The sequence below is a fragment of the Bufo bufo genome, chromosome 5 (assembly GCF_905171765.1).
Source record: "Bufo bufo chromosome 5, aBufBuf1.1, whole genome shotgun sequence".
NCBI classification, from domain to species: Eukaryota; Metazoa; Chordata; class Amphibia; order Anura; family Bufonidae; genus Bufo; species Bufo bufo.
The window spans coordinates 245,658,341-245,683,813 of NC_053393.1; the positions used below are offsets into that span (position 1 = coordinate 245,658,341).

General features: G+C 44.8%; 1 protein-coding gene across 2 annotated transcripts in view; it reads right to left on the reverse strand.

The window, feature by feature from the left end:
* The window catches only part of DCLK3 (doublecortin like kinase 3), a 95,759-nt gene that overhangs the window by 45,507 nt on the left and 24,779 nt on the right, over positions 1–25,473 (reverse strand). For both annotated transcript variants that reach the window (XM_040433406.1, XM_040433407.1), the window contains exon 2: positions 14,322–16,090. In XM_040433406.1, the coding sequence (XP_040289340.1) occupies positions 14,322–16,090 (1,769 nt within the window). The remainder of the gene's footprint in view (positions 1–14,321; positions 16,091–25,473) is intronic.

Below are 25,473 nucleotides of genomic sequence, written 5' to 3' on the forward strand. Positions count from 1 at the left end.
CCGGAGTTTAAGGACATTAAAAGGAGACTGTTCTTAGAAAAAATTCCATACTAGAGTCATATTTTTTTATAATCCTAAAGATGCTTTGACATGGTTAGATTGTGAAGGAATCTAGGACGGGGAGGTAGAGTTGGCAGGGTGGTAAGGGATGGGGATAGATGGTGTTGGAGTGCGGAGAGAGAGAAGAGGAGGGTGGGCTGCGTCTTTTTTTTGTTTTTCCTTTGTTTTTTCCTCCCTCTTCCAAGATATTATGGTGCATCTACTGACATGGAACGTTAGGGGACTGGGATAGAGAACTAAAAGGTGTGCGGTATTTGAAACTTCCGGCAATTGTTTGTCTAGTTGAAACACGTTTAACTACAGACAAGCTTTTTAAGGTAAAGGTTTACTTTTTTACTTCCACGCAGTAAGGACGTTGTCACGTCACAAGGTCAACGTGGCTTTGAAGTAGACGTGAGACGAGACATGACTTAAAGAAATCATTATGGTGGTGCCACGGATTAGAGTGGGGGTAACTCTAATCCGTGTGATGTTAGGGTAACATAAAACTGCTTGACCAGGACAACAGATTTAGGGAGCAGGTCACCTCCTAGCGCATCCCTAATCTGACCCTGACTCCTAGCTGTATGAGCCGACCTTGATGGTAGGAGGGCTCATACTCAGGAACCTGGCTTCCCTACTAGCCCTGGACAGATCCCTGAGCTAGGAGCTGGGTAAGACAACCTGTTCCTCCTGGATACGGAAGGACAGGAGTCTAAACTGGCCAAGCTGTAAAGGAAAAGAAACATAAACAGCCTATGGATATGGCAGGAGAGTGAAGGACTTCCACCCCTACCTGCCATAGACACACTGACTGGATCCCGTGCTCACAAGCTGATGTCCACACCCAAACATAAAAGGACACAGCACACACACATAAATACACAGGAACCCAGATCCATAGCTGCAGAAATAATAGACACCACATAAACATAAAATAACATCAAAATAACATCAAAATAACATCAATAAATAGGTTTATGACCACAAGGGTGGCCCTCACTGGCAGATGAGACCAGGAGGATGCCTCCAGCTTACTACAAGGCTGGAGTACCCCTCAGCTACAGGTCTCCACAGAGGCTTTATAGCCCAAAGTGGCCACACCCACACAGACACACACTGGAAAGGGAATTAACCCTTCCAACACCAACCAGGGAAGTGAAACCACTTAAAGGGGAATACACACACAATAAACACACTGGAGCTGTTACCGCCAGCAACGACATGCGTGGCAACCATGTCCTAAGGAACAGCCAGAAGGTCGAGACACTGCCACCACATGTACACAAATCCACACGTTGCCACGGACAACCGCCAGTGAAGGAAAATCTCACAATACACACATACAACAACCTCGTGCACAACAAACAGGGAAAGTGCACACATACTATGAGAGGTTGCCAGGTGCTACCGCATGCCCTTCACAGCAAGCTGCCTAGCAACAGCTCAAGCTGCTATACTGGGAATACTATCAAGTTGCCAGCGGCAACCACATATGAGGCAACATACCAGCAGTCCTCAGCATGTGGTTGACAACAGACCAAACCGCAGGCAACTGCCTGCGGGTCCAGGAGTCACGACCATAACTATGGTCGTGACAGGTGGCCTGGTCCAAATGGAGAAGATGAGGAAAGAAAACATGTATATCAGAGAAGACATCACTGGATGTGACATCTGGTGGCCCTTTCTAGATACTACACATCTCTAGGCCCTGAAACACGTAATCTGTGGAAACTATGAATGAATAAATTAAAACTTTAAACTTACCTTCAAGCCTGGAGCTTCCTGGTTGCACAGCTGCTGACCTGAATTTTCTTCAACATTTTCTGCCTGGCATGCTCCGCCTTAAGAGAAGAAGCTTGGCGAAAGCAACTACCTCTATCCACCGCACAATTGGGTATTATGCCCTGAGGGCAACCCATTCAGGTGAGCCTGTTTCAACAGATTAAACTGCTCTGCTGTGACGGGGACCCGATGGCTTGGACGGCACCCCGATGCCTTCCTTGGGCACCGTGCCCCCTGGATCTCACAGGCAAGAAGGCTGTTAGTGTATTACAGAGTGCAATACACTTATAGCCAATGCATTACAATACAGAAGTATTGTAATGCATTGTAAAGGGGATCAGACCCCCAAAAGTTGAAGCCCCAGAGTGGGAAAAAATATATAGTGAAATAAGAAATAATAAAAATAAAGTTTTACAAAAAAATTTTAAGTTTCAATTAAATAAAAAAGCAGCCTTTTCCCAAAATAAAGTTAATAAAAAAAATTGGAAAGAAAGGGAAAAAGAAAAAAGTAGACATATTAGATATCACCGTGTCCGTATTGACCGGCTCTATAAAAATATCACATGATCCATCCCATCAGGTGAATGCTGTAAAAAAAAGTGCCACAACAGCCATTTTCTGGTCACCTTGCCTCACAAAAAGTGTAATACCAAGTGATCAAAAAGTCTTATGTACCCCAAAATGGTACCAATAAAAAAGGTCACCTCATCCCGGAAAAAATGAGCCCCTACATAAGACAATCACTTAAAAAATAAAAACCAACGGCACTCGTAAACTAATCCATCAAAATCTGCGCTGCAAAAGCCATATGGCACTCTTTCTGTTCTGCCATGAGCCCCCACAGCAGTTTACCACCACATATGGGGTGTTGCCGTATTCAGTAAAAAATGGGTAACACATTATGGGGTGCTTTTTCTCCTGTTATCCCTTGTGAAAATAGAAAATGTAGGCTAAAGCAACATTTTCTTAGAAGAAATGAAACTTTTCATTTTCACAGCCAAGTGTTTCCAAATTCTGTAAAATGCTTAGGGGAGCAACGTGCTCAGTACCCCCTTAATATATTCTTTAAGGGGTGAAGTTTCCAATTGGGGTCACTTTTTGAGGGCTTTCACTGTAAGGGTACATCAGGGTCTCTTCAAATACAAAATGGTGCCTAAAAAACATTCTGGCAAAATCTGCCTCCAAAATCCATATAGCGCTCCTTTATGACCACTGCCACGTGCCCATAGGAGAATTTACCACCACATATGGGATATTTCTGTAAACTGCAAAATCAGAGTAATATATAATGATTTTTTTTTTTTTGCTGTTAACCCTTGCTGTGTTGCAAGAAAAAATTGATTAACATAAAAATTCTACCAAAAAAGTGAAATTTTGAAATTTTACCTTAATTTTCCTTTAATTCTTGTGGAACACCTCAAGGGTTAACAAAGTTTGTAACATCAGTTTTCAATAATTTGAGGGGTGTAGTTTCTAAAATGGGGTCATTTATGAGTGGTTTCCATTACATAATCCCCTCAAAATCACTTTACAACTAAAAAATGGTTTTGGAAATTTTGTTGAAAATTTTAAAAATGGCTTCTAAACTTAAGCCTTCTAATGTCCTAAAAAAAAAAAAAACATTTACAAAATGATGCCAACATAAAGCAGACATGTGGGGAATGTCGAGTGATAACAATTTGTGAGGAATTACTACCAATTTTTGGTAAATTATGGATTATTTTATAAATAAAGGTGAAATATATTGACTCAAATTTACCACTGTCATGAAGTACAATGTGTCTCGAGAAAATCCAAGAATGGCTTGGATAAGTAAAAGCGTTCCAAAGTTATTACCACTTAAAGTGATACATGTCAGAATTGCAAAAATCGACCTGGGATTTAAGGTGAAAAGTGGCTCAGTACTGAAGGGGTTAATGAATCCTGTGTTGGGTGAAAATTGCCTGCCTCTAAATATCTGTGTATACCATCCGATCTCACTGTTAAATATGGATATTAAATTGATAGCTAAGGTACTGGCCCTGAGATTAAGAACCTGCATAACAGATATTATTGGTAAGGAACTGGGAGGATTCATACTGGGAAGTTTTTATGAATATGCAGATTGAAGGGGGGGTCTCTGCTCCGTCTTGTCATTGGTTGCTACTAAGGTCTTTGACAGGGTTGAGTGGGGTTTCCTATGGAAATGTCTGGAGTCCTTTGGATTGGGCCAAACAATTATCAATTGGGTCAAACTCCTATACAAAAACCCAAGAGCAAGAGTAATATTATATGAGAGCCTGACAGCTATGTTTGATTTAAGCAGGAGTACAAGCCAGGGTTTCCCCCTCTCCCCAATTCTTTTTGATATATATAGAAACTTTAGTGGCATTTCTGAAAGACCGGTATCCCTATGAGGATTTCAAAATCGAAGGTAGGCATGAGAAAATTATTTTATATGCGAATGATATTGTCTTGTTTGTAAAGGAATTTTGACCATATGCGTTATCTTATCATGGTGATTTATCTGGCGTGGTGATAAACTGGTCAAAATCATCGATATTGTCTCTAGATAAGAACATGGAGTTTGATTTGCCAAGAGTTAAAATTCTAGGTGAGACTTACAAATTAGAATATCTGGGGATCAAAGTTACAGTTACATTGGACTATTATGTTAGAATAATATAAAAACTTTACTTACAAGGATAAAAACAAGTCAATGTTTGGTTGAACCTGCCGCTATCGATGGCTGATCAGATTGCAATGATAAAAATAATTATTCTTCCACAGATGCTTTTTTATTTAAATTCTTGCCGCATCTGGATTAATGATAGGATATTTAAGAGGATAGAACAAATTTTTCACAATCTGATTTGAGGAAGGAAAAAAATTAGATTAAAATATGGAAAAGCTCTGTCTTCCTGTGGGCAAAGGGGGTTTATTGCTTCCAAATTTTAGATATTAATTTATGAAGCGTATGTGTCTATTGAAGAGGGGTTCAAAAGCACACCTAGTTTGTTATTTGTTAAAGGAACACAAGTTTTCCAATATTCTTAGTATGGTGGAAGTAGGGAAATTCAATAAGAAAGGTAATAGTATAGGTTATTCACTGTGGAAAACATGGGTTTTGTTTAAAAATATATGTAAGGTAAACGGTGCTACTGTTTATACACCAGGGATAATGAAAATTTAAAAGAGTTGAAGTAGATTACAGATTTCAAAATGTGGTTAGATAAAGGATTAAGCAATATTGTTAACTTTTTTGAGGACGGTGTGTTACGGAGTTTTAGTTGTGACGGTAACGTACACTACACACAGGGGGGAGGATAGTGACCACTGCGCTCCACCCTCACCCCTGGCCCTACCTACTTGCCTCGCAAGTCCTAATGACAGGGGACAACTAGACGGCAGTTCCTAACTTAGGATACGTGCTGGGAAGACAGACAAGACAAATAACAGAACGTGAACGCACCGGGTCAATACCTAGAGAGCTACGCAGTACTAAGGAATGAGCAGAGAATAGTCAGGAAAAGCCGAGGTCAAATACCAGGAGAGAAACGAAGTACAACAGGAGTCCGCAAAGAATCGTCAGGTGGAAGCCGGGGTCAGGATACCAGGAGAGATGCGCAGTACAGGAGGAGTAGGCAGAGAATCGTCAGGGAACACAGGATCAGGTAAGTATGCAGGAAAAAAACAATCACCAGATACCTAAAATTAACAGGCAACCTGTGGCCAGCAGGCTGCCTGTATTTATAGTGGGGAGTGAGGGTCATGTGACGTGGCCAGCATCACATGACCGACAGACCGACCAGTTGAGCACCGAGTGATCAGCTCGACGCTCAAGGCAGACCTAGGACCAGGGAGCCTCCCAGCTAGCAAAGCTGCCCTGGGAACAAGGTCAAACACAGATCCTTGCTCCCGAAGCTAAGCAGCAGGTCTGCGGCTGATGGGAGACCGAGTGCGCCTTCGGCACCCCGTTACATTAGTGAAGTACAGAGCAAATATGGTTTGCACATTAGGTATTGGTGGCTTTATGTTCAAATTAAACACGCTTATTAGAAAACAGATAATAAGGGTTACTGTAAAATTGTTACGAATAAACTGATAGAATACATTGGTAAAGAGGATGTGGATAGAAAGGGACTTTCTCTTATAAGTTTATAATGAACAAGGTGTGTGTAGGGAAAATGGGAAAAAGAGATAGGCAAAATGGAAGATGTAGAATGGGAAGCAGTGACAAAATTGATTCAAAATGTTTCAAATAGTAATAACCATAAGTTGATTCAACTGAAAGTTGTCCATCAGTTATACTATACACCAGCTGTCTAAATAAGGAGGCAAAATTAACACCAATAGTAGACGATATGAGCAACCTGCAGATATTTTCACCCATATGCTATGGGAGAAACTTAGTGTATATTGGAGGGAGATTCTCCTGAAGATTCCATTATTAATATTTCCATACCCCATAATGCCAGATTGGTTATTCTTGGGGACTTGTCGGGAGTGTAACACAGTGTCACGGAACCATGAACCAGACGTACAACAAGGGATAAGTGAAAATAAGAAGGCTTTATTGAAAATAAAGCTGTAAAGCAAAAGTCCAAACGGATGGCGAAACCGAAGCAGAGTCTTAGCGAAGCCAGAGGTCAGGAACCAGAAGGGTAGTCAGACGAAGCCAGGATCAGGAACCAGCAGGGTAGTCAGACGAAGCCAGGATCAGGAACCAGCAGGGTAGTCGGACGAAACCAGGATCAGGAACCAGCAGGGTAGTCAGACGAAACCAGGATCAGGAACCAGAAGCAGCAGCAGTCTAGAAGCATGTGAACACAGGAGGACCAAGCAAGGAACTGAAGCCACAGACCTCCTATATATATGAGCTAGGCATCCAGCTCCTCCCAGTGGGAAGGAGGAGCCGCAGGGTGGGAGGCTACAAGAAACCCAGAAACCAAGATGGCCGCCAGCACATGTCAAACGAAGGAGAACAGCAAGAAGGTAAGACCATGACAGTACCTCCCCCTCAAGGGCCCCTCCTCCGCGGAGTAAAGAACGGTTTCTGAGGGAAGCGTGCGTGGAAGGCTCGGAGCAAGGCAGGAGCATGGACATCTGCGGAGGGAACCCAGGAACGCTCCTCTGGACCATAACCACGCCAATGGACCAAAAACTGCACCCGACCGCGGACCAGGCGTGAGTCCAGGATATTGCTCACCTCATACTCCTCACGATTACCCACTTGGACCGGACGAGGCCGAGGAACCGAGGAAGTGAAACGATTACACACCAGTGGCTTCAACAGGGAGACATGAAACACGTTGGAGATCCGCATGCCAGGAGGAAGCGCAAGGGCATAGGCTACCGGGTTTACCCTGCGAAGCACTCGGAAGGGACCAACAAAGCGAGGCGCCAGCTTGGGAGTGGGCACTCGAAGGTTGAGGTTGCGGGTGGACAACCATACACGGTCTCCGACCTGGTAGGAAGGAGCAGGCGCTCGTCTGCGATCAGCCTGGAGTCTCTGGCGCTGCGCAGAGACCTCAAGGGACTTCTGGATGAGTACCCAAGAAGCACGTAGGACGGAAAGGTGATCCTCCACAGCCGGAATATCCTGGGGAGAGAATACCTCCGGTAACACGGCAGGTTGGAACCCATAATTGGCCATGAAGGGAGACGTCCCAGAGGAAGAGTTCACCGCCGTGTTCCTGGCAAACTCAGCCCAAGGCAGGAGGTCAACCCAATTGTCTTGGTGATCGGAGACATAGCAACGAAGGAATTGCTCCAAGGCCTGATTGGATCGTTCTGCGGCCCCATTGGACTGAGGGTGGTAGGCCGAGGAGAAGGAGAGATGAATCCCCAACTGGGAGCAAAAGGCGCGCCAGAACCTGGACACAAACTGACTCCCCCGATCCGACACAATCTCCTTGGGCAAACCGTGCAACCGGAAGACCTCCCTGGCAAAAATCGTGGCCAACTCTTGTGCAGAGGGTAACTTCTTGAGAGGAACACAGTGGCACATTTTGGAAAACCGATCCACAATCATGAGAATGACCGTATGGCCTCGGGATGCAGGGAGGTCCACAATGAAATCCATCCCCAGGTGTGACCATGGGCGCTCCCCGGTGGCTATGGGTTGCAGAAGGCCCAAAGGAAGGTGCCGAGGGGACTTACTCTGGGCACAAACGGAGCATGCCGCTACATATGCGGCGATGTCGGAACGTAGGGAAGGCCACCAGAACAGACGTGAAACAGCCCAGGACAGCTGATTCTTTCCAGGATGCCCCGCGGTCTTGGAGTTATGGTAGGTTCGCAACAACCGAGTGCGCAACTCCTCAGGCACAAAACATCTGCCGTTGGGTCTCCCAGAGGGAGCACCAGATTGAGCCGCCAAAATCTGCTCACCCAGGGGAGAGGTCAGGCTGGTGCGAATGGCGGCCAAGATATGATTTGGAGGTATGACCGAAGTCGGAATCGACTCCTCCCTGGACAGCTCGGAGTACTGCCGTGATAAGGCATCCGCCCTGATGTTCTTGGAACCGGGTAGGTAGGAGACCACGTAATTAAAACGTGACAAGAAAAGAGCCCATCTGGCCTGACGTGGTGTCAATCTCTTGGCCTCAGAAAAGTAGGTCAGATTCTTGTGGTCCGTCAGGATGAGGACCGGAACCACCGAACCCTCGAGCAAGTGCCTCCATTCTTTAAGGGCCTGCACGATGGCCAATAACTCCCTGTCATCAATCTGATAGTTGCACTCCGCGGAAGACAGTTTCCGGGAGTAAAACCCACAAGGAAGCAGAGGACCCTCTGGTGTTCTACGCTGAGACAGAAGGGCGCCTACTCCCGTCTCAGACGCGTCCACCTCGAGGACAAAGGGCAACCCAGGGTTGGGATGCGACAGAATCGGAGCCGACACAAAGGCGGACTTTAGAGCCTCAAAAGCTCGGATGGCCTCGAGCGGCCAGACCTGGGAATTACTGCCCTTCCTGGTCAGATCCGTGAGAGGCTTGGCTAGCATGAAAAAGTCCCTGATGAACTTCCGATAATAATTGGCGAAGCCCAAAAAGCGCTGCAGGGAACGAAGACCACTGGGCTGGGGCCACTGTAAGACAGCCGAAACCTTCTCAGGATCCATGGAGAACCCCTCAGCGGAAATGATGTAACCTAAGAAGGTTACCTGGGATCGGTGAAATTCGCATTTCTCAAGCTTACCGAACAGCTTGTTCTCTCGTAACCGTTGCAACACTCGTCTGACATCCAGAATGTGGGCCTCCATGGATTCAGAATATACCAAGATGTCATCCAAATAGACCACCACACACTGCTGCAACAGGTCACGGAAAACATCGTTGATGAATTCCTGAAAGACTGCGGGCGCATTGCACAACCCAAAGGGCATAACCAAGGATTCATAATGACCGGTCCTGGTGTTAAACGCGGTCTTCCACTCATCGCCCGCCTTGATCCTTACCAGGTTATATGCCGCCCTCAGGTCGAGTTTGGTAAAGACCGTGGCCCCTTTAAGGCGATCGAACAGCTCGGAAATCAAGGGTATCGGGTAAGCGTTCTTGATCGTGATGCGATTGAGACCCCTGTAATCGATGCAAGGCCTCAACTCACCGCCCTTCTTTTTCACAAAGAAAAATCCAGCCCCTGCCGGGGACGAGGATTTGCGAATGTGTCCGCGTGAAAGCGCCTCCCTCACGTACTCCTCCATGGCCTCATTCTCCGCTACCGACAGTGGATAGACTTTGCCACGAGGAGGAACGGCACCAGATTGTAACTCTATGGCACAATCGTATGGGCGGTGCGGAGGTAGGGCAACCGCGCGCACCTTATCGAATACATCCCGGTACTCCTCGTATTCATGAGGCAACAGAGAGTCCGAGGAAGTACACAGCAACTTGACAGACCCATGGATGCAACTAGCCCCACACTGCGGTGACCACGAGAGGATCTCGGCCGATCTCCAATCGAAAGTCGGATTATGCTTCCGGAGCCAGGGGTACCCCAAGACCACCGAGTAGTGTGGAGACGAAATAACCTGGAGGCAGACCGACTCTCTGTGAACGGCACCAATGGCTATCCCCACTGGAAGGGTCTCATGAGTCACGTGTGGCGGCAGAAGGGGTCTGCCGTCTATCGCCTCAAGAGCCAGTGGGGAACCTCGAGCCTGCAGAGGAATGGAATTGGCGGCAGCGAACACATTATCAATGAACAAACCACCAGCACCAGAGTCCACCAACGCCTGGGTCGTCACCGAGCCCCCGACCCAGGAGAGGACAACAGTGATCAGTGGTTTGTCAACACGGGAAACCGGGGACGAGGAGACTCCACCCAAGATCTGCCCCCGACAGGATCTCAGGTGCGAGCGTTTCCCGGACGGTTCGGACATGCCAACCGAAAATGCCCACCGAGACCACAGTACATGCATCGGCCCTCGCGTCTCCGGAGTACCCTCTCCCCCTCGGACAGGCGAGCAAACCCCAGCTGCATGGGTTCACCCCCAGACAAGTCATCCCCAGGAGGCGTGGGAGGAGAGGGAGGCACGGGTGGGACAACAAACGTAGGCGCCAATCTGTTAGAAAACCTCCGCAGGCTCTCCTTAAAGGAAGGTCTCTCCCTGAGTCTGGTGTCAATCAAAATCAGGAAAGAAATAAGAGACTCGAGCTCCACTGGTAGGTCCTTAGCTGCAACCTCATCCTTCAAGGCATCCGAGAGACCATGAGAGAAAGCAGCGACCAGAGCCTCATTATTCCAGCCCACCTCTGCTGCCAGGGTACGAAACTCAATGGCGTATTCAGCTACGGATCGTGAACCCTGTCTGATGGACATAAGGAGCTTCGCAGCAGAGGCAGCACGAGCCGGCACATCGAATACCTTCCGAAGAGAAGCAACAAAACCGGAAAACTCGGCAACCACCGGATTGTTGTTCTCCCATAAAGGGCTGGCCCAGGCCAAGGCCTTGTCCGAGAGCAGCGAGATCAAGAAGCCCACCTTTGATCTCTCAGTGGGAAAGGCATGTGGCAGCAACTCGAAATAAATGCCCACCTGGTTAAGGAAACCTCGGCACTCAGTTGGCTCTCCCCCAAAGCGCTGTGAAAGAGGGGCAGAACCGGTCATACCCCGAAACACCGCCGGTGCAACAACAGGTGTCGGGGTAGACTCTGGCGCAACAACCGGAGCGGCAGTAGGAGCGGGCCCAGGAGCGACAACCGACCCATCGGCAACGGGAGCGAAATGAGCCGTGCGTTCAAGCAGGGTTTGCAACGCCACAGCGAACCGACCCAACAGGTGATCCTGCTGATCAAGTCTGGCAACCAGCGTGGGTAGCGAGGATGGCCCTGTACCGTCAGAATTCATGGCTTGGTCCTAATGTCACGGAACCATGAACCAGACGTACAACAAGGGATAAGTGAAAATAAGAAGGCTTTATTGAAAATAAAGCTGTAAAGCAAAAGTCCAAACGGATGGCGAAACCGAAGCAGAGTCTTAGCGAAGCCAGAGGTCAGGAACCAGAAGGGTAGTCAGACGAAGCCAGGATCAGGAACCAGCAGGGTAGTCAGACGAAGCCAGGATCAGGAACCAGCAGGGTAGTCGGACGAAACCAGGATCAGGAACCAGCAGGGTAGTCGGACGAAACCAGGATCAGGAACCAGAAGCAGCAGCAGTCTAGAAGCATGTGAACACAGGAGGACCAAGCAAGGAACTGAAGCCACAGACCTCCTATATATATGAGCTAGGCATCCAGCTCCTCCCAGTGGGAAGGAGGAGCCGCAGGGTGGGAGGCTACAAGAAACCCAGAAACCAAGATGGCCGCCAGCACATGTCAAACGAAGGAGAACAGCAAGAAGGTAAGACCATGACACACAGTAGGGGGGTAATTGGGAAGATATTATTCTTTGCATGATTACTAATTGTTAGAAATTGGATTTCACCTAATTATAGTTTTGACAGTGGTGCAATTTCATACACCCAATACTGTGGTAAATACAGTAGCTGGAAAAAATACCCAAAAAGTTGGAAAGGTTGGATATAGTTATGTTATTTTTTCTTCTTCCCCCTCCTCTTCTATCTCTAAATCTTCAAATGTGCATTTTGGTTTGGACTTTCGGACTTCACATGGTTTTGATGGCAATTCAGTAAACCTGGTGTCGTCCTCTCGGTGTGCAACACCGTCATCACTCCTAGGCAGCACGCCCGCTGTCTCGGGGTGACTTTTGACACTGATCTTTCTTTGACCCCCTATATTCAATCTCTCTCCCGCTCATGTCGCCTGCACCTCAAAAACATCTCTAGTATCCGCCCCTTTCTCACTATGGAAACAACAAAAACTCTCATTGTTGCCCTGATCCACACCTGCCTTGATTACTGCAACTCACTATTAATTGGCCTCCCCTTCACCAGACTCTCCCCTCTAAAATCTATTCCTAATGCAGCAGCCAGGGTCACCTATCTGTCCAACCGCTACTCTGATGCCTCCGCCCTGTGTCAGTCATTGCACTGGCTACCCATACACTATAGAATCCAATTCAAACTGCTCGTCCTAACCCAAAAAGCCCTCCACAGTGCTGCACCACCCTACATCTCTTCCCTCATCTCTGTCTACCACCCTACCCGTGCTCTCCGTTCAGCCAATGACTTATGACTGACTTCCACAAAAATCCGAACCTCTCTCTCCCGGCTCCAAGATATCTCCCGAGCTGCACCGGTTCTCTGGAATGCCCTACCCCAAGAAATCAGGCTTAATCACAACTTGCACAGTTTTAAGCAATTGCTAAAAACACATCTTTTCAGGGTGGCCTATCACCTCCCTTGATCTAACCTCCCATAGCCCATTTATCATTCTCTGAAGCTGAGCCTCCACTGCACCCAGAAGCACTTCGTATATTGGCTGCTGACCGGCTCATACGGCTTTATATCTGCTCCCCTATTCTCCCAAGATGGTTGGACTATCGTACATAACAAGCACTTCTACCTTTTGTGTCACCCCTATCCCCTCATAGATTGTAAGCTCTTGCGAGAAGGGCCCTCATTCCTCTTGTTGTAATAATCGACTTGTCTGTTACTATGTTATTTATGACTGTTTGTACATGAACCCCTGAATTGTAAGGTGCTGCGGAATATGTTGGCGCTATATAAATAAAGATTATTATTATTATTTTGTGGATATATTATGTATGACAGGGATGCCCAACCTGTGACACTCAAACTACAACTCCCAGTATGCCCGGACAGCCTACAGCTATCAGCCTACAGGAGGGCATAATGGAAGTTGTAGTTTTACAACAGCTTTAGGGCCGCAGGTTGAGTATCCCTGATGTATCACATACTAAATAGTTTGTCTTTCTTTGAAGTTATTTTAATGAAATTTATGAATTGGTTTATCTTTTCTTGGATATAATAAAGATCTAAAAAGAAAAAAAAAGGTCACACACACACTCCAAAATTGTATCAATAAAAACTACAGATCAGACCACAAAAAATGAACCCATACAGAGCTCCATAGATGGAAATATAAAAAAGTTATGGGGTCCAAATATGTCAATGCAAAGAAAATAAAGTTTAACAGCATATGCGCTGAACATAAAACGGAAGTGTGATGAAATAAGAATAGTCATGGTTTCAAACCTTATTTTTGATTTTCCAAAAGTTAACAAACACTGAAAGATAAAATAAAAATAAACTCCCATTCTCTATGGGGACGGAATGGATGCGGAGAGCACACTATGTGCTCTCCGCATCCGCATTTCTGGAGCCGATCTCCGGTCCACAACTCCGGAAAAAAATAGAACATGTCCTATTCTTGTCCGCAATTGCGGACAAGAATAGGCATTTCTATGGGAGTGCCGGCCAGGTGTATTGCAGATCCGCAATTTGAAGATCCGCAATGCACTACGGATGTGTGAATGGACCCTTATCCTTTCACTTTCCGAAGACTGTGATGTGGGATGATAGAGCAATTGTTACTATGATTGCTCCTCCATCAATCCATATTTAAAGGGGTTATGCCATGGTTGATGTAAAAAATGAAAATCAGACATAATATAGTACATGACTATCTCTGTCTAATAAAGCCAGAACCTGTACCTCACATGGGTCCAGAGCTCCCATTTATTTTTCCTGGTGCTCTGCTAGATTCTCTCCAGGCCGGCAGCTCAGGGGGCATTTCCTTTTTGCAGCCACATAAAAATGCAACTATTGACAAATGAAACTGATCGCTGCCCTGTTTACATTGGACACTGATCGGGAACACAATTCCTAGAAATGGTCATTAAGCTGAACTTCAGATCATGAAAAAGGGCCTTAAACTGGAAATTTTGATAACTACAATTACAATAACCTGCACAAGTTACCCTATCTTCAAATGTACATTATTTTTTACTATAGACACTGCTAGTCCCCTATTTTCATGGACTGTGTTCCAATATACAGTATATGGATAGTCAGTTAACCTGGGCACGGCTTACGGCTCATTTTATGCATAGTTAAATGTTTCTACTTTCGGTTCTGTTACACTAAACACTTACCAGTAGATTTTCAGGCTTCAGGTCTCTATGAACAATATTTTTACTGTGGATATACAGAAGAGCCTCACACAGATCAGTCATCATAAGGGATGCATGGTGTTCAGTAAATTTAATACTTTCAGTTATTGCATCAAACAGGTCTCCTCCTTTTATGTACTCCATTATCAAGTAAATCTCATTTTCAGTCTCAAAATCGTCCAGAAGTTTTACGATATTAGGATGGCAAAGCAATTTAATTATTCGAACTTCATTCTCAACAATATCTTCTTTTCCTTCAAGCTTGGCCTTATCAATAATCTTCATGGCAAATTTTTGATTAGTTTTCCGGACTCTACACTCCTTCACAACAGCAAAGTTTCCATCTCCAATACTCCTGCCAATTTCATAATATTTCTCTATATCCAGGCTGTCCTTGATAGAATATTGGCTAATTTGGAAAATTCCCTCATCCTCATCCATACTTGAATTCCCACCTAAAACCTTTTCTGCCACGGGAACAGTGTTTGTCAGGATTTCTTTTTTACTATTGGATTCATTGTCTGTGACTGTTTTGTCTGTGTTTATTAGTACATTCTCTTTTGAATCTTCCAGGAAATCTTCTATTAGCCGTCTAGTGGGCTTTATTGCTGAGCAGTCGAGATGTTCACCATTGCATTTTTTTCTCTCTTTGTCACATTTGCTGTTTGTTTCCATGTCATTGGTCTGTCTTTGAAATCTATAAGAAGGCCACTTTGAATTGTGGTTTATATCTACGTCACTGTCCACTCTTTCCTCTACTTCACTATAATCCATATCCAATTCTCTATTTCTACAGTGGCAACTTATACACTTGGATTTTGTTTTATCTGATTTATGCTTTGGCTGTTTCATACACCTTCCAATCAAAGGTGTGTCTTCTAGCATTTCATTATCAAAGTCACTGTTCAGTCTTTTTTTGAACTTATATTTTTTACAGTGTTGCTCACAATGCATTGTATAATCCAAACTTGTGGTCAACAGTTTATTTGGTTTACTATGGCATAGTTCAAGTTTTTTCATCGCTCCAGGTAAGTGTTCGTGATCACTCTTAAATTTGTCATGTTTTCTTGTGCTTCTGGATTCTTGTGCCCTACACTTGCCATCAGTTTTGCTGTCTGTTTTGTTAGCTACTGTTGAAGACATGATCTTGCCTAATTTGTGGGTTGTCTCTGTTTCTTCATATCGATTATCAATATTTAACCCCTTATCTTTAAACTTGCATCTTAGTTTTTCATAATAATCCTTGTTTTGTTTAAAAGACTTATCAGGATAAAGTTCATTAAAAACAATTTCAATGCTCTTCAGTGTGAGTTGCTCCCTACCCAGTGCAATAAAAGCATCATCCCCATGGAAGAAGTCAGATACACTGTGAATTTCCTTGCCTTTCAGGTTATAAAGTTTCCGGACACGGTCATTTTTCCACCTTGGGAGTCCAAGTCCTTCTGATATATCAGCAATAAGTTGTTCAAAAGTCTGGACAGACCTCCGGTTAAGTAGTAACGTGATCTTTTTCAGAGGTTGACTTCCAGGTTTAACCACTGTCACAATTCTTGGTTTGACTGGGCTGTTTTCAGAATGTATTGTATGGAAACCATTTTGAGAATGAAAATAGGGTGAGATATAACTGTTTATGCCATGGAATGGTTTTCCAAATAATCTAGGACCTATAGGTGGACAAGTCACCTGGTGTCTTCTGTCTGTGGACCTTACATGTAAGTTGGTATACAGGTGACCATATAGTGTTTGTTGCCCTGAAAAACAAAACAGATTATCAACAATTGAACAGACATATAGAAGAGATGAAAGAAATATCTGGAAATTATTATGCAGTAACTATTGGGAAGTTCATTGAGCTAATTTGTTTAGAGATACATGTGGCTTTTTGTCACTGCTTATGACAGATGATTCAATCTCACATCTCTTAAAACGAACCAAAATCTATCTGATTGTGTTCTCCGTACTTTCTTGCAAATCTTGATGTGCGACTGCAGCAAGCCTCGGTGGAGCCGATGCAGAGGATCGGAGTGGCAGTTGCCCTGATGAAGTGTTGTGTCATGGTGTACTCCCTCAATCCAACTGGGCACCAGTACAGTGGAAATGTAGTAATTAAGAATGTGGCCAGAATTAAACATATAAAAGTCTTTTTACTAAGTGCAACGTAGAACTTCAAATACATTTGTTAGCAGCTGATTTCAAGCGCAATTCTCTCTGGCACCAGTAAGGAATCTGGAGGAAAGTCAGATAGCTATAGTTTAGCACTATGTAGTACTGGCCTAGTGGTAATTTGGTGATCGGTGTCTTAGTCATAGTCGCTCAGCTCACAGCAGTGTCTTGATATAGCAACTCACTGCTGTTTCTTTCCTCAAGGATTCACTTGAGAGCTTGATCAAATTACTTTTCACTGGAGAACCTCTATAGAAGCAGGAGTACTGTAATGTGCTTCTTCCTCCTCTCTCCTCCTCCTCTCTGGAAAGGAACTCCCCCTCCTGGTAAGACACAGGACCAGCCCACTGCTTCCAAGAGGGGAGGAATAGTAGTACCCCGAAGCCTGGAGTACTACATGATGACCTGTAAAGGGAAGATAATCTGCTCAGTACTAACTCCTTTTGTTGCGCCCCCAATTCCTCCATCACTGCTGTGCTCATGTGACTGCCAGGTCCGAATGTGAGCTGTTCTGCCCAGGTCCTGTCAGCAGGATACCTTGTAATAGTTTATGGGCAGCCCTTAACGACCCTTCTGGATGCAGTTGTACAAGATTTCTTGTGTGGGATATCAAACATTAGGTTATATTGAACTTCAGAAGTTCTCATCGATAGGTGTCCAGGCAAAGAGCCCCACAATGTCTAAAAAGTGCAGAGCATGATGCCCCCTTAGGCCCAAGTTTGATTCTCTTAGATTTATTCAGGAGAGATGAAGATAGGCCACAGAATTGTATTATATTACCTATACTAAATGAAGCCAAAAGAAACTTTAGGATGCGGTGCTCTGCAGACTGCCTGGCCCACATTTTGTGGGAGTTTCAGTGCTCAAACCCCCACTTATGACACAACATTTAAATTGTCTTAAGCTGGCTAAGACGAGATAAGCTGCCAACAGAACTGTCTGACAATAGCTTTCTCCACTGTCTCCATAGAGTACACAGACATGTTCGTCAATCCGAACGTGTATGTGTATTGGGAAGCCGGGAGGGAGTTGGGAGAGATAGCGGTCTGCGGAATGATAGTTCCGCGGACAGCTATTTAACCACCTCAGCCCCCTTAGCTTAAACACCCTTAATGACCAGGCCACTTTTTACACTTCTGACCTACACTACTTTAACCGTTTATTGCTCGGTCATGCAACTTACCACCCAAAGGAATTTTACCTCCTTTTCTTCTCACTAATAGAGCTTTCATTTGGTGGTATTTCATTGCTGCTGACATTTTTACTTTTTTTGTTATTAATCGAAATTTAACGATTTTTTTGCAAAAAAATGACATTTTTCACTTTCAGTTGTAAAATTTTGCAAAAAAAAACGACATCCATATATAAATTTTTCTCTAAATTTATTGTTCTACATGTTTTTGATTAAAAAAAAATGTTTGGGTAAAAAAAAAAATGGTTTGGGTAAAAGTTATAGCGTTTACAAACTATGGTACAAAAATGTGAATTTCCGCTTTTTGAAGCAGCTCTGACTTTCTGAGCACCTGTCATGTTTCCTGAGGTTCTACAATGCCCAGACAGTACAAACACCCCACAAATGACCCCATTTCGGAAAGTAGACACCCTAAGGTATTCGCTGATGGGCATAGTGAGTTCATAGAACTTTTTATTTTTTGTCACAAGTTAGTGGAAAATGATGATTTTTTATTTATTTTTTTCCTTACAAAGTCTCATATTCCACTAACTTGTGACAAAAAATAAAAACTTCTATGAACTCACTATGCCCATCAGCGAATACCTTGGGGTGTCTTCTTTCCAAAATGGGGTCACTTGTGGGGTAGTTATACTGCCCTGGCATTCTAGGGGCCCTAATGTGTGGGTAAGTAGTTTGAAATCAAAATCTGTAAAAAATGGCCGGTGAAATCCGAAAGGTGCTCTTTGGAATGTGGGCCCCTTTGCCCACCTAGGCTGCAAAAAAGTGTCACACATGTGGTATCTCCGTACTCAGGAGAAGTTGGGCAATGTGTTTTGGGGTGTCATTTTACATATACCCATGCTGGGTGAGAGAAATATCTTGGCAAAAGACAACTTTTCCCATTTTTTTATACAAAGTTGGCATTTGACCAAGATATTTATCTCACCCAGCATGGGTATATGTAAAATGACACCCCAAAACACATTGCCCAACTTCTCCTGAGTACGGCGATACCACATGTGTGACACTTTTTTGCAGCCTAGGTGGGCAAAGGGGCCCACATTCCAAAGAGCACCTTTCGGATTTCACCGGCCATTTTTTACAGATTTTGATTTCAAACTACTTACCACACATTTGGGCCCCTAGAATGCCAGGGCAGTATAACTACCCCACAAGTGACCCCATTTTGGAAAGAAGACAACCCCAAGGTATTCCGAGAGGGGCATGGCGAATTCCTAGAATTTTTTATTTTTTGTCACAAGTTAGCGGAAAATGATGTTTTTTTTTTTTTTTTCTTACAAAGTCTCATATTCCACTAACTTGTGACAAAAAATAAAAACTTCTATGAACTCACTATGCCCATCAGCGAATACCTTGGGGTGTCTTCTTTCCAAAATGGGGTCACTTGTGGGGTAGTTATACTGCCCTGGGATTCTAGGGGCCCTAATGTGTGGTAAGTAGTTTGAAATCAAAATCTGTAAAAAATGGCCGGTGAAATCCGAAAAGTGTTCTTTGGAATGTGGGCCCCTTTGCCCACCTAGGCTGCAAAAAAGTGTCACACATGTGGTATCCCCGTACTCAGGAGAAGTTGGGCGATGTGTTTTGGGGTGTCATTTTACATATACCCATGCTGGGTGAGATAAATATCTCGGTCAAATGCCAACTTTGTATAAAAAAATGGGAAAAGTTGTCTTTTGCCAAGATATTTCTCTCACCCAGCATGGGTATATGTAAAAAGACACCCAAAGCACATTGCCCAACTTCTCCTGAGTACGGGGATACCAGATGTGTGACACTTTTTTGCAGCCTAGGTGGGCAAAGGGGCCCACATTCCAAAGAGCACCTTTCGGATTTCACCGGCCATTTTTTACAGATTTTGATTTCAAACCACTTCTCACGCATTCGGCCCCTAAAATGCCAGGGCAGTATAACTACCATACAAGTGACCCCATTTTGGAAAGAAGACACCCTAAGGTATTTCGTGATGAGCATAGTGAGTTCATGGAAGTTTTTATTTTTTGTCACAAGTTAGTGGAATATGAGACTTTGTAAGGAAAAAAAAAAAAAAATCATCATGTTCCGCTAACTTGTGACAAAAAATATATAATTCTAGGAACTCGCCATGCCCCTCACGGAATACCTTGGGGTGTCTTCTTTCCAAAATGGGGTCACTTGTGGGGTAGTTATACTGCCCTGGCATTCTAGGGGCCCTAATGTGTGGTAAGTAGGTAAATGACCTGTGAAATCCGAAAGGTGCTCTTTGGAATGTGGGCCCCTTTGCCCACCTAGGCTGCAAAAAAGTGTCACACATGTGGTATCGCCGTATTCAGGAGAAGTTGGGCAATGTTTTTTAGGGTGTCATTTTACATATACTCATGCTGGGTGAGAGAAATATCTCGGCAAAAGACAACTTTTCCCATTTTTTATACAAAGTTGGCATTTGACCAAGATATTTATCTCACCCAGCATGGGTATATGTAAAATGACACCCCAAAACACATTGCCCAACTTCTCCTGAGTACGGCGATACCAGATGTGTGACACTTTTTTGCAGCCTAGATGCGCAAAGGGGCCCACATTCCTTTTATGGGGGCATTTTTAGACATTTGGATCCCAGACTTCTTCTCATGCTTTAGGGCCCCTAGAATGCCAGGGCAGTATAAATACCCCACATGTGACCCCATTTTGGAAAGAAGACACCCCAAGGTATTCAATGAGGGGCATGGCGAGTTCATAAAAAAATATTTTTTTTGGCACAAGTTAGCAGAAATTGATATATATATATTTTTTCTCACAAAGTCTCCCTTTCCGCTAGCTTGGGACAAAAATTTCAATCTTTCATGGACTCAATATGCCCCTCACGGAATACCTTGGGGTGTCTTCTTACCAAAATGGGGTCACATGTGGGGTATTTATACTTCCCTGGCATTCTAGGGGCCCTAAAGCGTGAGAAGAAGTCTGGAATATAAATGTCTACGCATTTGGATTCCGTGAGGGGTATGGTGAGTTCATGTGAGATTTTATTTTTTGACACAAGTTAGTGGAATATGAGACTTTGTAAGAAAAAAAAATAATAATTTCCGCTAACTTGGGCCAAAAAAATGTCTGAATGGAGCCTTACAGGGGGGTGATCAATGACAGGGGGGTGATCAATGACAGGGGGGTGATCAATGACAGGGGGGTGATCAGGGAGTCTATATGGGGTGATCACCCCCCTGTAAGGCTCCATTCAGATGTCCGTATGTGTTTTGCGGATCCGATCCATGTATCAGTGGATCCGTAAAAATCATACGGACATCTGAATGCAGCCTTACAGGGGGGTGATCAATGACAGGGGGGTGAAAAATGACAGGGGGTGATCAGGGAGTCTATATGGGGTGATTACCCCCCTGTCATTGATCACCCCCCTATAAGGCTCCATTCAGATATCCGTATGTGTTTTGCGGATCCGATCCATGTATCAGTGGATCCGTAAAAATCATACGGACATCTGAATGCAGCCTTACCGGGGGGTGATCAATGACAGGGGGGTGATCAATGACAGGGGGGGTGATCAATGACAGGGGGGGTGATCAGGGAGTCTATATGGGGTGATCACCCCCCTGTAAGGCTCCATTCAGATGTCCGTATGTGTTTTGCGGATCCGATCCATGTATCAGTGGATCCGTAAAAATCATACGGACATCTGAATGCAGCCTTACAGGGGGGTGATCAATGACAGGGGGGTGAAAAATGACAGGGGGATGATCAGGGAGTCTATATGGGGTGATCACCCCCCTGTCATTGATCACCCCCCTATAAGGCTCCATTCAGATATCCGTATGTGTTTTGCGGATCCGATCCATGTATCCGTGGATCCGTAAAAAACATACGGACATCTGAATGCAGCCTTACAGGGGGGTGATCAATGACAGGGGGGTGATCAGGGAGTCTATATGGGGTGATCACCCCCCTGTAAGGCTCCATTCAAACGTCTGTATGTGTTTTGCGGATCCGATCCATGTATCCGTAAAAAACATACGGACGTCTGAATGGAGCCTTACAGGGGAGTGATCAATGACAGGGGGGTGATCAGGGAGTCTATATGGGGTGATCACCCCCGTCATTGATCACCCCACTGTAAGGCTCCATTCAGACGTCCGTACGTGTTTTGCGGATCCGATCCATCTATCAGTGGATCCGTAAAAATCATACGGACCTCTGAATGCAGCCTTACAGGGGGGTGATCAATGACAGGGGGGTGATCAGGGAGTCTATATGGGGTGATCAGGGATGATCAGGGGTGATCAGTGGTTGATAAGGGGTTAATAAGTGACAGGGGGGGTTTAGTGTAGTGTAGTGGTGTTTGGTGCTACTTTACTGAGCTGCCTGTGTCCTCTGGTGGTCGATCCAAACAAAAGGGACCACCAGAGGACCAGGTAGCAGGTATATTAGACGCTGTTATCAAAACAGCGTCTAATATACCTGTTATGGGTTAAAAAAATCACATCTCCAGCCTGCCAGCGAACGATCGCCGCTGGCAGGCTGGAGATCCACTCGCTTACCTTCCGTTCCTGTGAGCGCGTGCGCCTGTGTGCGCGCGTTCACAGGAAATCTCGGCTATCGCGAGAGGACGCGTATATGCGTCCACCCAGAAGAGCAGGGCCGCCGCCAGGACGCAATCCTGCGTACGGCGGTCCTGAGGAGGTTAATGTGTTTGGATTAGAGATGAGCGAATTTCTCAAAAATTCGGTTCCCCGAATTTTTCTAAAAAATTTGCTTCAATCCGAATATATTCGCGACGAATCGCAATAAAAAACGTCTATTTCCGGGCTGCATAGAGCCTTTGTATGGGTGTAGAACACTGTGCCTTGCAGTAACACGCATAGGGAATGTGCTGGGGTAGTGAAATAATACTGTCAGTCAGTATGACATGCAGATGACAGGCTTCGCTATTAGAATCACTGCACTCTTCACTTATTTGGGCAGTCACGGGGCCAAAACTGACCAAATAACTCACCCTTACAGGTCTATGTTAGCGTGAAGAAGAAGCGCACTCCTTTTACACCCTCGTCAGCTGATTCCACATAGATGTTTACAGAACCTGTTCTATTAAACGCTTATACAAGTAAAGCCCCCCCCCCCCCCCCCACAGAGTGGAGAGGGTGTCAGCAGTAAGTTTGTGTTGATGTCACTGATTAATTTGCGCTTCCTCTGATCCGTCAGAACAATAACCCACAAAAAATGGATCCTGTCTGGGGAGCATACGCCTTGACTCGGTCAGTATTTGCTCAGTGAACCATGAGTATTGGTAATGCCAAAAAAAAACAGGAGTGGATCTAAAACAGAGATGACATGTGAAGGTGTTTTGTACCCACTCCTGATTTTGGCTACCAAATCATAAGCCAATTCTGATGTGACCATACAGGTATTACAGCTGCAAAACAGACAGGATCCGTTGTGCGTTTCATTTTTCCTTCCTTCTGACCGATCAGAAGAAAGGTCAAATAAATGGTGATTTCAAGAAGGCCAAACAAGGACAATAGCGACCCCGTCATAGAGTGGGGAGGGTGGCAACAGCATGAGTAGTCTACAGAGTGGCCCTATGACATAGTAGTGAGGTGGAAGCAGCTTGAGGAGACCACCAATTGGCACAATGACAGGGTCTGGAGGTGGCGGCAGCATTAGGAGGCCACAGAGTGGCACAATGACAAAGTGTGGAGGTGACAGCAGCAGTATGATTAGGCCACAGAGTGGTATGGTGACATAGTGTGGACATGGCAGCATCAGGAGGCCACAGAGTGGCAAGGTGACAGTGTGTGGAGATGGCAGCAACAGCAGCAGCATGATACCACAGAGTGGCAAGGTGACATAGTGTGGACATGGCAGCATCAGGAGGCCACAAAGTGGCACGGTGACAGTGTGTGGATATGGCAGCAACAGCATGATATGACAGAGTGGCAAGGTGACATAGTGTGGAGATGGCAGCCACAGCAGCATGATACCACAGAGTGGCAAGGTGACATAGTGTGGACATGGCAGCATCAGGGGGCCACAGAGTGGCATGGTGACATAGTGTGGACATGGCAGCAGCATGATACCACAGAGTGACACGGTGACATAGTGTGGAGAGGATGATCTAATCTGATGCATCAGGCATTGGTGGGTGGAAATCCTGGCTGATCCACGTCTGATTCATCTTGACAAAAGTAAGTCTCTACACATTTTGGGTGGACAGGCGAGTTCTTCTTAGGGTAACTATGGCCCCCGCCGCAGTAAACACTCGCTCTGATGCCACACTACTGGCTGTGCAGGACAGCTTTTCCAGGGCAAACTCGGCCAGTTGCAGCCACAAATCCAGTTTGGCTGCCCAGTAGTCCAGCGGATCTTCTATGAGGGCTGGCAGGGTGCTGTCAAAGTATGCCACCACCTGCTGGTTCAGGTTCTGCTCCAGGTGTACCTGCTACTGCTGGTGAGTAGTTTCCTCACTATGCGGGTGAAGAAAGCTGCTCATCAGCGACTCTAGACTCAGGCTACTGGTGCTGCTGTCACTTGCGACGAAGTTGAAGATCCAGTCAAGCAATCAAGAACCACCGGGTTGCTGGTTAAGACACAAGCTCTAGCTGACATGTGGACCTGAGGCCTCGGGAATAAACCCCTGATGCCACGCCCCCTTACTCTGCTGCGACCTGTGCGTGCGCCAGAATCATTTAAACATCTGACACTCCCCTGTGCAGGGCCTGGCACTTCTCTGTCTGACATACTTTTAGCTGAACTAATTAAATTCAAAGCAAATGAAAACACCCCTAAAAGCGCCAAATATATATATATTTTACTGAGATAGGCAACTAAAGGATTTGAAATTGGCAACGAAACGATTTCAGTGTAAATAACAGCAAAAGTGAACTGCGTATATATTTCTCATATTGGATTAAAATAGGCCACTAAACGATTTCTAAGTAAAAAAATAGAAAAAGTGAACTGTGAATATTTTTCTTTTTCTCTAGAAATATGACAATAAATGCTTTTAGCGCAAATAACACCAAATATGATCTAAGTCTATTTTTCTAGAGATTTGGCAATAAATGCTCTTAGTGCAAATAACACCAAATGTGAACTACGTTTATTTTTCTCATATTGGAGTGAAATATGACAAGAAACGCTTTTAACACAAATAACACCAAATGTGAACTGCGACTATTTTTCTCATATTGTAGTGAAATACGACAAGAAACGCTTTTAGCGCAAAAAACTGCAAATATGATCTGTCTATTTTTCTCTTTTTCTCTAGAAACTTGGCAATAAATGCACTTAGTGCAAATAACACCAAATGTGAACTACGTTTATATTTCTCATATTGGAGTGAAATATGACAAGAAACGCTTTTAACACAAATAACACCAAATATGAACTTAGTCTATTTTTCTCTTTTTCTCTAGAAATATGGCAATAAATTATTTTAGCACAGTTAACAGCAAAAGTGACCGGCGTATATATTTATCTTTTTCCACAGATAAAAGCCACTAAAGGCTTTTCAACATAGCACTTGCACCCCAATAACTAATTGCTGGAATGACAGAGCTGTTCTATGAGACTATCTGGATCCCCAAGTTTCGCTGCACTTGTAAATCGCTTCTTTTCACAATGAGGATTTCCCTATGACTCTCCCTAGCATCTGCACACGTCTCTCCCTGCCTGTGAAATGATTCCTCTCACTATCCTTTCCCTGCACTAGTAAATTGCTTTTTTCCTTTTTTTTTTTAACAATTAGTTTTTCTTTCACTCTCCCTAGCGCCTGCATACATGTCTGTCCCTGAA